The 14,635-nt window shown below is 38.7% G+C and overlaps 1 protein-coding gene across 1 annotated transcript in view; it reads left to right on the forward strand.

Moving 5' to 3' along the window:
* cox10 (cytochrome c oxidase assembly factor heme A:farnesyltransferase COX10) overlaps nt 1–14,635 on the forward strand; it is a 56,748-nt gene that overhangs the window by 40,342 nt on the left and 1,771 nt on the right. The window contains exons 5-6 of the mRNA XM_067430649.1: nt 1,761–1,831; nt 11,006–11,238. Coding sequence (XP_067286750.1) covers nt 1,761–1,831; nt 11,006–11,238 — 304 coding nt within the window. The remainder of the gene's footprint in view (nt 1–1,760; nt 1,832–11,005; nt 11,239–14,635) is intronic.

Here is a 14,635-nt window from a genome sequence, read left to right on the forward strand (position 1 = left end):
CCTTAATCGTCCCCGTTGCACCTAGGCAACCTCTGTCGTTCTGTCTCAGACACATGCATGCATATCGATCCATTTAAGGGTTTGAATTTCATGCATTTTGTAGGATAACTTGAGCAGATGTTTCAAAAGAAAATCCTTCAGAAATGTGTTTTAAGTTTTTTATTTTTTTATTTTGGTGCTACAAAGTTTATATTTCAAATAATTTATTTTAAAAAACAATTATATAGCCTATTCCATTTCAAAAGTTAGGGGTCAGTAAGATTTTTTTAAGATATAAATTATATATATTCAGCAAGGATTTTTTTTTAGTATTATTGATCGAAAACTGAAGACTTTCACATGGTTACAAAAATATTTATTCAGATAAATACTGTTCTTTTGAACTTTCGTTTCATCAAAAAGCCATCAAAAAAGAAATAATTAGAAAATTAGAAAATTATTTTAAAATGTAATATTTCACATTATTACAGTTTTACTGTTTTATTCACACAAATGCAGCATACAGTTCAACAAAAATCTAAAAACTTAAATAAATAAAAATATATTTAAAAAAATGTCAGAACTTTGTCAGAACTTTAGTAGTGTATATGGTGTTTTCTCCACCATAGCTTAAGAAGAGTGTAATACTATCACTATGCAATATTTGATATCTGGGTCAAAATTAAATATTGCAATTTATTCTTTAGTGTAGTGGGATCGCTTTTTTTCTCTCTGTCTTTTGTATTGGACTTTAATGTGTTGTATACTTTTATATTTTGAGGTCATTCTGGATTTGTATTGTGTTAAAATTGAAATAATCAAGTATGTGTTGTCATAATGCCACAGTACATATATAACATTGACAAAAATACTTCAAATATTATTTATTCTGTATATTTTAGAATGACAGTGTTTAAAAGGGGCATAACACACAGTTTCTGCCTATCTCATGTCAATCTTGAGTACCTATAGAGTAATATTGCATCCTTTATATATCTGAAGAGTCTTTAGTTTTATCATATTTATAAAAGACAGATACGCTGTACCTATTCTTTCCATTAGTACCTATTCTAACTCGTGAAGGCATGCGGTGGGCGTAGCTAAAGAATCTCGAGCACGCGCACACACACACCCACACCCTGGAGAACTTTCGATTCACTATATGTTCGTGTTTACATTATATGCACTTGTGTGCGCTGATAATGAACAAAACACAGACATTTGATGCAGTTTAACTCGGTTTTGACTCATGACCGGGAACAAACAAACACAATTGCAGAACTCTGCTGCTGCTCTGGAAAAACAGCCTCCTGTTCCTTAACGCGGGGTTATTGGGGAAGCTGGACAAAGTTATCTTTCCATCACAACTGCTGCCGGCAGCTCCTTTAACAGAAAAAAAAAACCTCTCTGTTGACACTCTTGCTCTAGTTCTGGTCGATTTGCGCACATGCTCATCCTGGACACGTGCATGTACAAGAAATTCTGCCCCCTTATGACTTCATACATGGCCATACTTGGAAAAAAATACTTTCCGAAAACCTATTCAAATCCGCCACAGAAAACCGGTCTTATGTCCAGCTATTTTTTGTGTTTAATTTTGGCCATATTTAGCAACTCTTTAACATTGTAAACAAGTTAGAATGCATGAAATGACATTAGTCTGGTTTGGAAAAGAGTGATATGCACATTTACATTTACGATTGTTTGTATGTGTTAAAGAGGCGTTTTGTCCTGTTAATGTATCTTGTGTTTTAATTTTCATCTTTTTTTTCCTCCAACAGTACTTCGAGGTGCCATTTGACTCAAACATGAATCGTACCAAAAACAGACCTCTGGTCAGAGGACAGATAAGGTAAGACCCTTCAAACCCTTCTCTCACTCTTAGGTAGTTTTAACAAAAATGTGTGAGCACCCTACCTAGACTGCATTTTGGTATTGTATGTAAATACAAATATGCTTGAGTTGTTCTAAAAATGTTGTCTAGTTAGGCTGCTCACACATCTTGGATAGGTAAAGAGCCACTGCAGAATAAAATGGCTTCTTTACTCTCATTATGTACATCATTTAGTCTCTATATATTCATTGTCCTCATAGCCCAGTGTTTGTGTATAGCTGAGCCTGCCATATCAGAAACTATACGCCATTGTCTAATATCTGTAGCGCGGGCCAGCCGCTCGCGCACCTGTCCTGTGTAACTCGATCCAAGTGTGTGTAGGTGTGCCTCTCTCTGTTCCTCTCGTCTCACTCCACTGATGACAAAGGATGGTCCAGCATGGTCATCCATCCACCAACACACTAGATGATTAGTGAGGAGGACTCATTTATTTTGGTTTTTAGCTTTGGGTGCAAAGTGGAGGCATTTACAGGTGCAACTTCTTCATGCTGTTAGATTACCAGTTAAACTGTTTGAGAAGTTGTATTTTTTTTTCCACCTTCATCATTAGACAGATCCTTATGGGTGACAGGATATTATTAGGCTAAAAGACAAGGAATAGAGTTCTGCAGTAATTACATTTTTGTAGGCCAATCCTCAGATTAGCATCACCCTGTTTTCCTTCATTGGCTTTTGGATTATGCAGTAAATAAGCTCTGTGACTAACAAAAGTTTATGATCTTGCACATTTTGTTCATGATAATATTTATAAAATGTAATGAATTTTGAAGGCTAAACGCATTCAGCAGAAGTAAAAAAGCTAAATGTAGGCTATATATAAACTGCATGATGATTGCATGACTGAGTTTCCGACAACTCTTTCAGTCTTTATCTAAAAACATTTTTCCTGAAAGTTTGAGTTAGAATTGGTTGCAAGAAAGTGTCACCTAAAAAGTAGAGACGATTGTAGATGAAAATTAAGAGAGATTTTATCTTAGTTTTTATTTTATGCAAAACATTTAAGTCTGGTCCTTTTTCGTCAACAGTAATGCATGTTAATTTAGTCTTAGTCAGCGTTTTTGGACATTGGTGCAGTCTTGTCATCGTCTCGTCTTAGTCATAAAAAAAGGTAGTTGCCGAACATATTTGGTCTCGCTTGACAAAATTGCAAGAGCATGATTATAAATGAGGACATGAAAGCAGACTTGTAAGTGGACGAGTTTACCTGTTTGGCGTAATAACATTAAATGCCTGGTGACATTTAATGACCTCTGCAGTCCCATTTTGCCACTTGTTAGCAGCCCCCTTTATCAAGTAAAAGCTTTATAAAATCACAAGAGGGCATCACAGATGAATGTCGTCGAATAAAATGTGAAAATATCTTGAGCTTGTGTTCACCACAGACCATTTTTCGGGCATGCTAAAATGCTCATTTCCAGGGTATGGCCTACAAAAATGTCATCCGTGCAGGACTCACTCAATGGGGCATGTTTCAGACTGGACACAATCCTGCATAGGACCAGAGTGCGACATCTAGAACAGCTACACTATAGCTCTGATTAAAATAGTCATTAATCAAGAAGCATTCTTTGTCCATCTCAGGCATCTTTACACACATTTTTGCGCGTGATAGCAAATTTGACTGCTATTACTTCTTACTAATTGGGTGTGTTAGTGGAATTTAACTGAACAGGACCCTTGCCCTCTCACTCCCTCGAGGGTCACTTTCTAACAACAAAAGGGGCAGATCTGTTGATGTGAGGGTATAAGGAATGACTCAAGCAGACACCATAATCCAAACAGCCCAAACCAAACACCCCGGCTTATCTAATTGTGGTGTGTGCATCTCAAACACTCGCAAACGAAGACATCATAAGCTGCCCAGCTCCAGGATACATAAGAGGTTTCGTAATATCGCTATCAACTATGTCAACTCATTACGGCTCTGTGCTTTTATTTTAGATTTCAAGAACTAATGTTATTGTATTGTGAAGGCAGACCGTTTGTTTCAAATTTATATATGCATGGTAAATGTTTAATGCAAAGTAATTGTAAAAAAGTTTATCACATTTTATTTTAAATACTATGACATTTTTAATCAAAACTGGATGTTCAATGTGGAGAGAAATGTTATTATAAAAAAATGTTTTGTTTTCATTGGGACAAGTACTTTTAATGAATCAATATATGATTGGATCATTTAAAAAACTTAAATAAAAGCTGTGTCTGAGGCAGAGCAGATACCTAAACAAAATATATTTTTATAAGTAATCCATCTATTTATTTATATAAAAATATCATATTTTTTATACATTTTAAATATTTATTAAATTGATGAATGTGCACCAATAAACCTCAGTAAGCACAATAAGATTGTAATGCTGTTTTGCTTCTCATTTTTTATTATTATCAATGTTGTGCTGCGTAACATTTTTGTGGAAAATTTGATAAATATTTCAAGATTCTATGATTAATATAAAAAAATTCTAAAGAACAGCAATTTTTTAATGAGTTTACAGCATCCTTTTTGATTCCGTTTTTTAAAATAATCTTACTGACCCCAGACTTTTAAAGGCGTATTATGAACTGACATGAATAAATTAGAATGATTGAAAGAATGAAAAAGGAATGTTTAAAACAATCTTAAAAGATCATTTTAAATTATTTAAAATAAAAATGTTGAGTGGAATAGTGTGCACACTGCTCGCAAGGCCACGTCTCAAAATACTTTTTTTTAAAGCTACACTGTGTGATATTTTCTCCCATCTAGTAGTGAAAAGGTATATGACCATCCAGTGAATAATAGTTTCTGTTCCTCTCAATTTCGATTTCGTTTCAACTCCTACGGTGGCCGATTTAGTCATGGCTTCCAGATCGACCTCTTCGGTGAGTGTTGCGTCATCTCAAGTGATGAGGTAATTTTTGAAAACTATTATAATTTGCAGTTATTTAATTTACCAAATGATCTATGATCAAATTAATCTATGTAAAATGAATAATAGTTTTACGGTTTCGTTATGTTTAACCAGTTCATTGCTAACATCAGCTATCAGGTTCCCAGACGAATGCAAGCTAATCTTAGTAAAGTAACTTTTATCAGTGCTATCGTTATTCTGTATATTGTACAACACCACTAGCATAAGGCAAACAAATTATAATGCAATTAAAATATTAATCTTATGTTATCCGTCATAGAACACGGATTTATGTTATAAGGTAAACAATACTTTTTCATCATTGACGCGAGGAAAACTATCCTAGACGCCGTTCTAGTGTTATGCACAGCACACCATGATATAATTAGCCAAGCCAGCCTCAAGCAATCCTCCTCTTCACATTCGACACGGTGCCATCGAGTGTAAAAACGCGAAAAGCGAAGCTTGAATTTACGGGTATGTCCCTCTTTGGCAAATGTACTTTCAAGATGGAGGAGCAACATGGCGACCGCCATCCGAACCCTCAACACTTATGTATTTTCAATGGTATATTATAAAATTACGAGAATGCATTATTACTTGAAAGAAGTAAATATACATTAATGAGCACATATTTTTGAAAGAACTAAGTGATTTTAGCTAAGAATAAACTAAAAAAGTTACACAGTGTAGCTTTAAAGATGATGCATGCATCATCTTGATTTTAAAAACGTATAGCTGCGCAGTTGACTCCCTTTCAAACACAAATCAATGCTCGTTTTCTAAAACTAAAGCAGAAGATAAAGAGGTGAGGATATAAATGGTGCTCAATTTCAAACTTCTGGAAACATCCCCCCAGAGCCGCTTAATGACTGTATGATTTAACCTCGCAGTAGCACAGCCCTAATTCAGCTGCACTGTAGGAGGTCTACACAGGTGGATTAAAGAGCAGCGTTTATATGAAAGCAGATGAATGTGATTTGACAGCCATCATATGCACACTATTTCTGTCACTCCAACAATGAAATGGCTTTCCTTAATGTGTACAATATGTCACAGAGCCAGACTGACAGCCAGTGACAGGAGGAATTCGACTGTTGTGCATCGTAACTACTTATCATCACCCTCGTAGACACTCTAGACCCGTACACAAATGCACAGCATGCTAACAGTAGAGACACCTACCAAAACATGTCATTATATGCATTAGACGTGTCCTAGCGCAACCTGTTTATGCCCACACACACACACACACACACACACACACGTACGTCTCTCAGTATGTTATTAAGCAGACTTGAGATGACACGGTTCTCTTTGATGTTCGTGTGCGTGTGACTGTCACATTCTTATGATGTAAGCCTGAAGGCAGAGATGTGCATGAGAGAAAGAAAAGCAGAATCTCACTGCTGGGAATCCTTTCATTCTGAAGATTGCCGTGTGGAGTTTTTGTATTTTATTTTTATTTTTTTATCAAAGGCTTTTTCATCATTTCAAATATACCGTTCAGGCATACCATTATGATCACCTTCCTAATATTTTTTTGGTCCCCTTTTGCTTCCAAAACAGCCCTAACCCATCGAGGCATGGACTCCACTAGACCCCTGAAGGTATGCTGTGGTATCTGGCACCAAGATGTTAGCAGCAGATCCCTTAAGTCCTGTAAGTTTTGAGGTGTGGCCGCCATTGATCTGACTTGTTTGTTCAGTCCATCCAACAGATGCTCGGTTGGATTGAGATCTGGGGAATTTGGAGGCCAAGTCAACACCTCAAAAACTTGTGCTCCTCAAATCATTCCTGAGCCATTGTTGCTATGTGGCAGGGTGCATTGTCCTGCTGAAAGACGCCACAGCCACCAGGGAATATTGTTTCCATGAAAGGATGTACATGGTCTGCAACAAAGTAACATCCTTCCACATGGTTGGCAGGACCAAAGGTTTCCCAGCAGAACATTGCCTAAAGCATCACACTGGTTTCCCATAGTGCATCCTGGTGTCATGTGTTCCCCAGGTAAGCGACGTACATATGATTCATCAAACCAGGCCACCTTCTTTCATTGCTCCGTAGTCCAGTTCTGATGCTCACGTGCCCACTGTTGATGCTTTCAGCGGTGGACAGGGGTCAGCATGAGCACCCTGACTGGTTTGCGGCTATGCTGCCCCATATGCAACAAACTGCGATGCACTGTGTATTCTGACACCTTTCTATCAGAACCAGCATTAACTTCTTAAGCAATTTGAGCTACAGTCGCTTGTCTGTTTGATCGGACCACACAGGCCAGCCTTCACTCCCCACGTGCATCAATGAGCCTTGGCCTCCCATGACCCTGTCGCCTGTTCACCACTGTTACTTCCTTGGACCACTTTTGATAGACACTGAAACGTGCAGACTGGGCACACCCCACAAGAGCTGCAGTTTTGGAGATGTTCTTACCCACCCATCACAATTTGGCCCTTTTCAAACTTCCTCGAATCCTTACACTTGCCCATTTTTCCTTCCTTCTAAAACATCAACTTTGAGGACAAGATGTTCAGTTGCTGCCTAATATATCCCACCCACTAACAGACGCCGTGATTAATAGATAATCAGTGTTGTTCTCTTCACCTGTCAGTGGTCGTAATGTTATGTCTGATCAGTGTGTGTATGTATATATTTTTATATAGCAGCTATCCAGAATGCTTGCACAATTAAAGGTAGGATAGGTTAGCCTGACAAGCCAGACCCACATCAAGATGTTTGGTCTGGAAACTCACCATTGACAGGGCTCAATCAGAGGGGCGGGATAAACGGTTGTCTTTCAAACTCCCTCTGCATGCGATAGGATAGCGCTACCACCAACCAGAGCAACGTAGGGGAAGCAGAGCTCGCTGACAGATTAAATATTCGCCGTATCTGGTCGGCTAAACTCCGAACACATCTTCCCTTTTTAAGAATGACTTCAGTGCCGTTCTTTGTTCTTTTCTCAGAGAAAAGCTCAACTCCAAGTCTTCCAGAATCGCAGTCAAAGCTGATTCGAAAGACCGCCGCCGTTCGCCAGTTTCTGTGTTAACTAGAAGCACGCAAACGCAACTCGGCCGTCGTCATTATGGCCCTGCCCGCCGACTCTATACACAATATGATTGGCCCGTCCAGATTGTGAGGAATACAGCTCAGAAGGGTATTGAGAGTTCCTAGACGACACTTGCGGGCAGATTAAATTTGCTGCCGCAAGGGTGCGTCTAGATTTCTAGGCTAAGGATAGGTAGGAATTGGTTAAAAAACTTTTTTTCCAAATTTGTTTAAACTTTCTTTATATATCAATACATAATTAAAATGTAAGTACTCTGAAAAAGAAAAAAAATGAGTGTCTGTAGACCTCTCACGACTGTTTTAAAGACAGCTCATTATTTCCATTCACTCCACCTTCTCCCTTCTGGGCTCTTTCCAAAGCCACGTCCCCAAAATACATGAACGCGCCTCACTGACCAATCAGCTGGAAGACGCATTATTTACCTCAGACGAGCAGTGCACAAAAAAAATTAACTTTATCAGTATGACTATAAACAAATAAGATGTCTTTTAGTACTCACTATGAAGCTAGAATACAGATACTGGTAAAGTTTAAAATATATTTTTGTTTGATTTGGTAACGAGCTAGTTTTATTAATAAGGCAAAGAAAACGGGTAGCATCGTGTTTTTCCAATAACATCAGTTATACTGTGATGAAGATGAATTTCGTGTAAGATTCATAACATTTACTGTGTTTTGCATGTAAGAGTTTCCATGATGAAAGCATTGTTGATTATTAGTAGCTAAAGCTAACTTAGTTCTAAAAAAAAAGTTCTAGCTTAAGGTGTACTTGCTTTTACACATGCATTTTGTTATCTAAAGTTAAATTTTGTGAAATTCAACACAACAGCGATCAACTTGAGCTAAACATATTGAGTATTTATCATCTCTACTACTGGCTAAGTGTATAACATTGTAACTTTATGCTAAGTAATGTTATGTTAACTTTATTAGGCAGCTTCATGTGCTCTTGATACATGCTTCATGAAAACATAAACCAAAAAAATGTATAATCAAAATGAAAGATTACCTGTCCAGCAGAAATACAGCCAGCAATGAATCATTTTTCAGGTCCCTCAGTTCTCACCATCGTTGAAAAGCCACGCAGATATTTACTTGTGTTTGACTTCTTTGTTTATCCAAAGACTTTCTGTGCATTGCCTTTTCTCGTACTGTCTTCCCTTTTTGCATTGTTTGCCTTCGCTGACTGCAAAACCCTGCACTGTGAATTTTGAATGCTCTTTCTCTGCCATTATTTTGCCTAGGTTTCTTGCCTCTTGAACTGCTCAAATCAAACGAGCGCGCGCATGTGGGCAGATCCTTTAGCAAAAGCGGTGGTCGCCATGGTAGCGAGAGAGAGTGACAGTCGCCCAAGCCAATCATTTGTTTCGTCCCGAACAAAAATAATGAGCGATGTTTATTGCAGATTAAAAAGTCTAGAGCCACTCGATTTTTATACTCTCCTTTTCAGAGCACTTACATTTTAATTATGTATTGACATATAAAGAAAGTTTAAACAAATTTGGACAAAAGTGTTTTAGATCAGTCCTACCTATCCCACCTTTAATTCCCACAAAATGAAAATGGAAAATGATTTGCACTGTGAAGCAACAAAATGAACAAAAACACATAATGAAACTAATGTGCTTTATTCCAAGTTCGCTGAAGCCATACAATAGCTTGTTCGATGAAAAGCCCATAATTGACTTGCTCGCTTCAAATTTCCCCCTCTGTCATAGCATGTTTCAGTCAATAATGAATCAGTCACACTTTTATGGAACTTTAATAGTGTTTTCTGCAAAGCACTACCCATTTTTTACTGAAATGCTTGTTACTCTTAGTAAAGAAAATTATGCTGTTTGGAACATCATGAGGGTGAGTAAATACCCACAGTTTATGTTTAAGTAAACAGTGTAACCTCAAGTACTCGAGTAAAGGGACTGGGTTATTGTTGACATGATTTAGGTCTTGTCTGGGATTCTTTTGCTTTTTTTGGGGGGGGAAACCTGCCATGTGAGAGCATGACGTCAAATACAGTACATTGAATTATAAATCATTTCAATAACTGGCCCATCAGATGAACAAAACTTTTGTAACACTAGATAAATTCAATAATGGACAAACTTGAAATATCTACTTTATTATGGTGCATTAGAATAGCACTTTTATTCGTGTAGTGTAGGAAATGCCAGTGGCTTTACTCCTAACGTTAGTCAGCCTTATCCCTCAAACAACTGATCTCAACCGTTAACTTATGGGACTCATATAGACCCCTCCACCACATAAAACCGCCATAACAATGATAATGACATTAAAATGGAATCTCCTGCTGTTGGGCGGAAAATTTGCCCTCTTTTCCTCTGCTTTGGTCTCTGTCTCAATACTCCTCTAATTTATGGAGCAGTTAGCTGTGAATTTGAACCAGACGCCTCTGCAGGATTGAATCTGACTGCTTTTAATAAACCTTTGAGGAAGTGGTTGTCCAATGGAGCACAGAGAATAGCGTCTGTGGCCAGGAGAGGTTTAATCTGTAGCAGACACCCACAAGCCTTTGTTTTCATGTGACTCATAGAACCACACTAAAGCTTATCTCAGAAACTGATGTTATACATGCGCTTTGTCCCTGCTGCTTTTTCAGTCCACGCTGTCTTATGTATGAGATTTTTTCCCCCTTTGATTTATCGTTTCCTTTCTTTTGGTTGTTGTTTCAGATCTGTAAGCTAACATTATGTAGGTTTTCTTGGCTAGTGTGTGCCAGTTTGTTTTAAAGGGTCATACATGAGGAATCAAATCATTCATTGATCTTTTGAAATACACGTATAAAAATGCTATTGAAAATGAATGACATCAGACAATATTAACGCAGGGCCTTCTATTTTTACAGACATGTTTTGCTGTTCACAAGCCATTTTACTTTATCTGCCATATTTTCAAGATAAACGGGATATTCAACAAGTGCGAGACATCGTTTGAGCCTGATCTAACTCTGTTTTGCTTAAACAATGCCTAAATATTTATCCTTTTTTTTTGATTAGGAAAACTAAATTGGCTGTATTTGACACCCCAACCTTCAGTAAGGTCGTGTGTCCACTAAAGGGTTAGGAGAAGTAAAAGTATGATCTCTTTAAACCTCACATAGGAGTATTTTACGTGTTCTGAATTTGTCCTCCATCTCTCTTTTTCTCTCAGCCCTCTGCATGCCGTGTCATTCGCCCTGGCGTGTGGGATCCCAGGTGTGACCCTGTTGACCCTGGGCGTGAATCCTCTGACGGGCTTCCTGGGCGCTTTGAACATCTTCCTGTACACGTGCTGCTACACTCCTCTGAAACGCCTCAGCATCGCCAACACTTGGGTGGGCGCCGTGGTGGGCGCCATCCCACCAATAATGGGCTGGACAGCAGCCACCGGCTCTCTTGATCTAGGTACAAAGTCCTCTTGCATGCATACACTACTGACTACAGTTTCTGCTTGAATGACTTGGATAAAGCAAATATACTCCGCTTAAATGGTCTTAGGGGGCTTTCACACTGGGTACGTTTGCTGCGGTCTGAGTGCGAGCGTGATTGGTCTGGTTTCACACTCAATTTGATTCTATCGAACCCTTGTGCATTTGCATTCATCTAACGTAATTACAAAGTGCATGGCACACGATAGAAAACAGGATGCAGGTCAATATAATGGTTTTTTTATTAATTTGGTGCTATTGTGCGCAGCAGAGTGAACGACACTTGAATTTACTGTATGCTAGTTGCGTGAAGGAGGCTTTCCGCTGCTTGCAAACAGACTCTTTTTTTAGAGACCGCAGATTGCGACCCATTCATTTGCTTCTCTGATTGCTCTCACTATGCGTGATACCACAGCATGTTCACTCTTGCTCGTATCTAAGGTAAATCATCACCACTGACATCACTTACATGTGTTTTGTTGAACTAATGATGTCGCCATTGGCTAAAATGAATGTGCAGGTTACTTCATTTTTTTCTGAACACGTGCCATGTTTCGAGTTGCCTTCACTTTCTCACAAATCACGCGTCACATTTCCAGTTCAACCAAACTCATTTTTGGCTGAACTATTCCTTTAAGGTCAACTCTCTGATTCTCATAGACCTTTTTTGACCTCCAGAGCTATTGTGAGTGTTATTGTATACCCTATCATGTGATATCTTCTCTATTGCCACAGAGCTAAACGTAAGTGTTTCAACCAATTTATTATCAGGCTCACATTGAGATGTGTCCTTGGTCATAAAAGCCCTCCTTGTGATTGTTTCAGTGCTATCAGGGTTTATCCCACAGTTCAGGGTTGTGTAGCCATTCCAGAGAAGTGAAACTTCATGTTCCAGATGGCATTTCTGACTTTTACTGACTCCTCTCCCAGACCCAAGTTCCCTGTCCACTTATGAGTGTTGTAGTTACAGTACATATACATCCAGCATCCTGTTTTCTTTTTTTCTCAAAGACCTCTCACGCTTGATTCAAGTGTTTGTAGAAGACAGCAGGGGGTCTTTGGTCTGTTTTGCAAACTATTAAAAGTGTGCTGTTGTGACAACCATGAGATCTGTTTTCTAAGGAGTGAACGACTGACGTGTTTGTGTGCATATTTATGTTTTTCCCTTGAGGTTTGAGAACTCGGTCTCTTGCAGTAGTGCCGTTTCAGTGTATGTTAGGATGTACAAACCTAAATATTTTTCTGACCCCATCTAGGGTGAGGCTGCAGCATGAAGTGGTTCGAAACAGCTATGAATCTTTTCAATATTTTCTTATATTTATAAACTTTCTGAGAACTATATATTTAATATATTCAGTGGTAGTGTTAAACAGGGTACATTTAAAGTTAATAAAGTAAAAAGAAACTTGACTAGTTGACCCCATTAATCAGCTGGAGAACTTGTCAACCATCCTGACTGTATTAGAGCCCTATGAAATCTGTTTTATTTTTTCCTTAATTCTATTTTTTGTTTTAATTTTTCTAAATGTGTTTATTTAAAAAAAAAAAAAAAAAATTTAACAATCGGAAAGCATGCGTAATCAATTGAATTCACAAGGCTTGTATCAATAATAGGGCCTTATCAATGAATTGGAAAAACATTGACAAAATTACATTGTAATTACCCATCAACCACACACTGATCTTACATTTGGTGTCTCTGTTGTCATTCCTATTTTCTCAAAGCAATTTGCCAGGTTTTCGTAACCAGTTTCTTCCTTAAAATCCCCAAAAGCTTAAAGGGGGGGTGAAATGCTGTTTCATGCATACTGATCTTTTTACACTGTTAAAGACTTGGAATCCCATACTAAACATAGACAAAGTTTCAAAAGTTAAGGTGGACGTTTGATGGGAGTATTTCTTTGTCAAAAATACTACTTCCGGTTAGTCATAAGTTTCGGCAAGTTTTTTGCGATCATGCGCCCCTTTTGACGTTAATGGGGGCGGAATTTCCTTGTACGGGCCTTACGGACAATTCTACCGGAAGCGCAAGAGAGAGAGAGAGAGAGAGAGAGCGAGAGAGAGAGAGAGAGAGAGAGAGAGAGAGAGAGAGAGGAGAGAGAGAGAGAGAGAGAGAGAGAGAGAGAGAGAGAGAGAGAGAGAGAAGAGAGAGAGAGAGAGAGAGAGAGAGAGAGAGAGAGAGAGAGAGAGAGAGAGAGAGAGAGAGAGAAAGTAACCAGGCTACGCCCATCAAAGCGCTGGCTTGTAGGATGCTGGACAGGTGATGTGCACATTACAATGTCACCAAAAAAGTGCGTTTTTGGTTGCCAGACCAAGACAGTCCTGCACAGATTCCCCAAAAACCCCGCGTTAAGGCAACAGTGGATGTAATTTGCTTTTCCGGATCAGCAACTGAGTTGCGCGAATGTTTATATCTGTTCGCTGCATTTCCGTGCCGACTGTTTCATAAACAAGGCCCAGCTCGACACAGGATTTTCCGATCGCCTAATGCTAAAGGATGGAGCAGTCCCAACGTTAGTACCGCAGGCTGTAAGACTGCTTCAAATGTCTGTGTCTTTGCCTATGCCATCAAGTAGCCCAAACATGATCACGTATAGTTAATTGATCAATGGAGCATGCGATGTGTAGTGCGTGTACATTTGTTTAGCTGGCCACTATGTGTGTAACTTTATGTTTGTGTATTGTAAAAGCACTCCAAACAACAATACACAAAGAGGGGGGAATATGTTGAACTAAATAAGCGCGCTTCTTCATTCAAATGCGCTACTATTCCGTGTCTTTCTATGTAAACACTAACTTAGCCTGCCGTGCAAAACCAGTCCGCTTACTGTCTACACAAACCACGCGTAAACACACAAACACACGTGCACAACTGCACTTCCCACATGTACACCTTCAAAGACAAAAATACGACGATATAATTCAAGTATAAATATGTAAATAACACAAGCCGCTAAGCATATTATATAGTTAGTGTATAACTTGTACCACATAGAGATGTCCTGCTCTAGTCGTTTTTGCTGCTGCTCCTGTTCAACTGCAGCCTCTGGGTCTGATTCCGGATCATAGATGTATGGCTGTATCTGATTAAAAGCCATATTTTTATTTTGAATAAAGTTTTTTTCCCGCTGTTAGGGATGAGACAGCTTTACGACGCACTCGACTCAACACAATAGCAGCAGCGAGCACACGTCATTATTTAGCTCCGCTCACACGATACGCCCCCACCCGCTCGGCTTTTTCGGAAAGACTCGGAACAGCGCATCTTTCTTATATAATTATAAAAAAAATAAAGACTTTTCGGAGATATGCAGGATGCAATGCTACTCTATAGGTACTCAAGATTGACATGACACTGACTGAAACTGAGTGTT

Source organism: Pseudorasbora parva, chromosome 21 (genome assembly GCF_024679245.1).
Source record: "Pseudorasbora parva isolate DD20220531a chromosome 21, ASM2467924v1, whole genome shotgun sequence".
NCBI classification, from domain to species: Eukaryota; Metazoa; Chordata; class Actinopteri; order Cypriniformes; family Gobionidae; genus Pseudorasbora; species Pseudorasbora parva.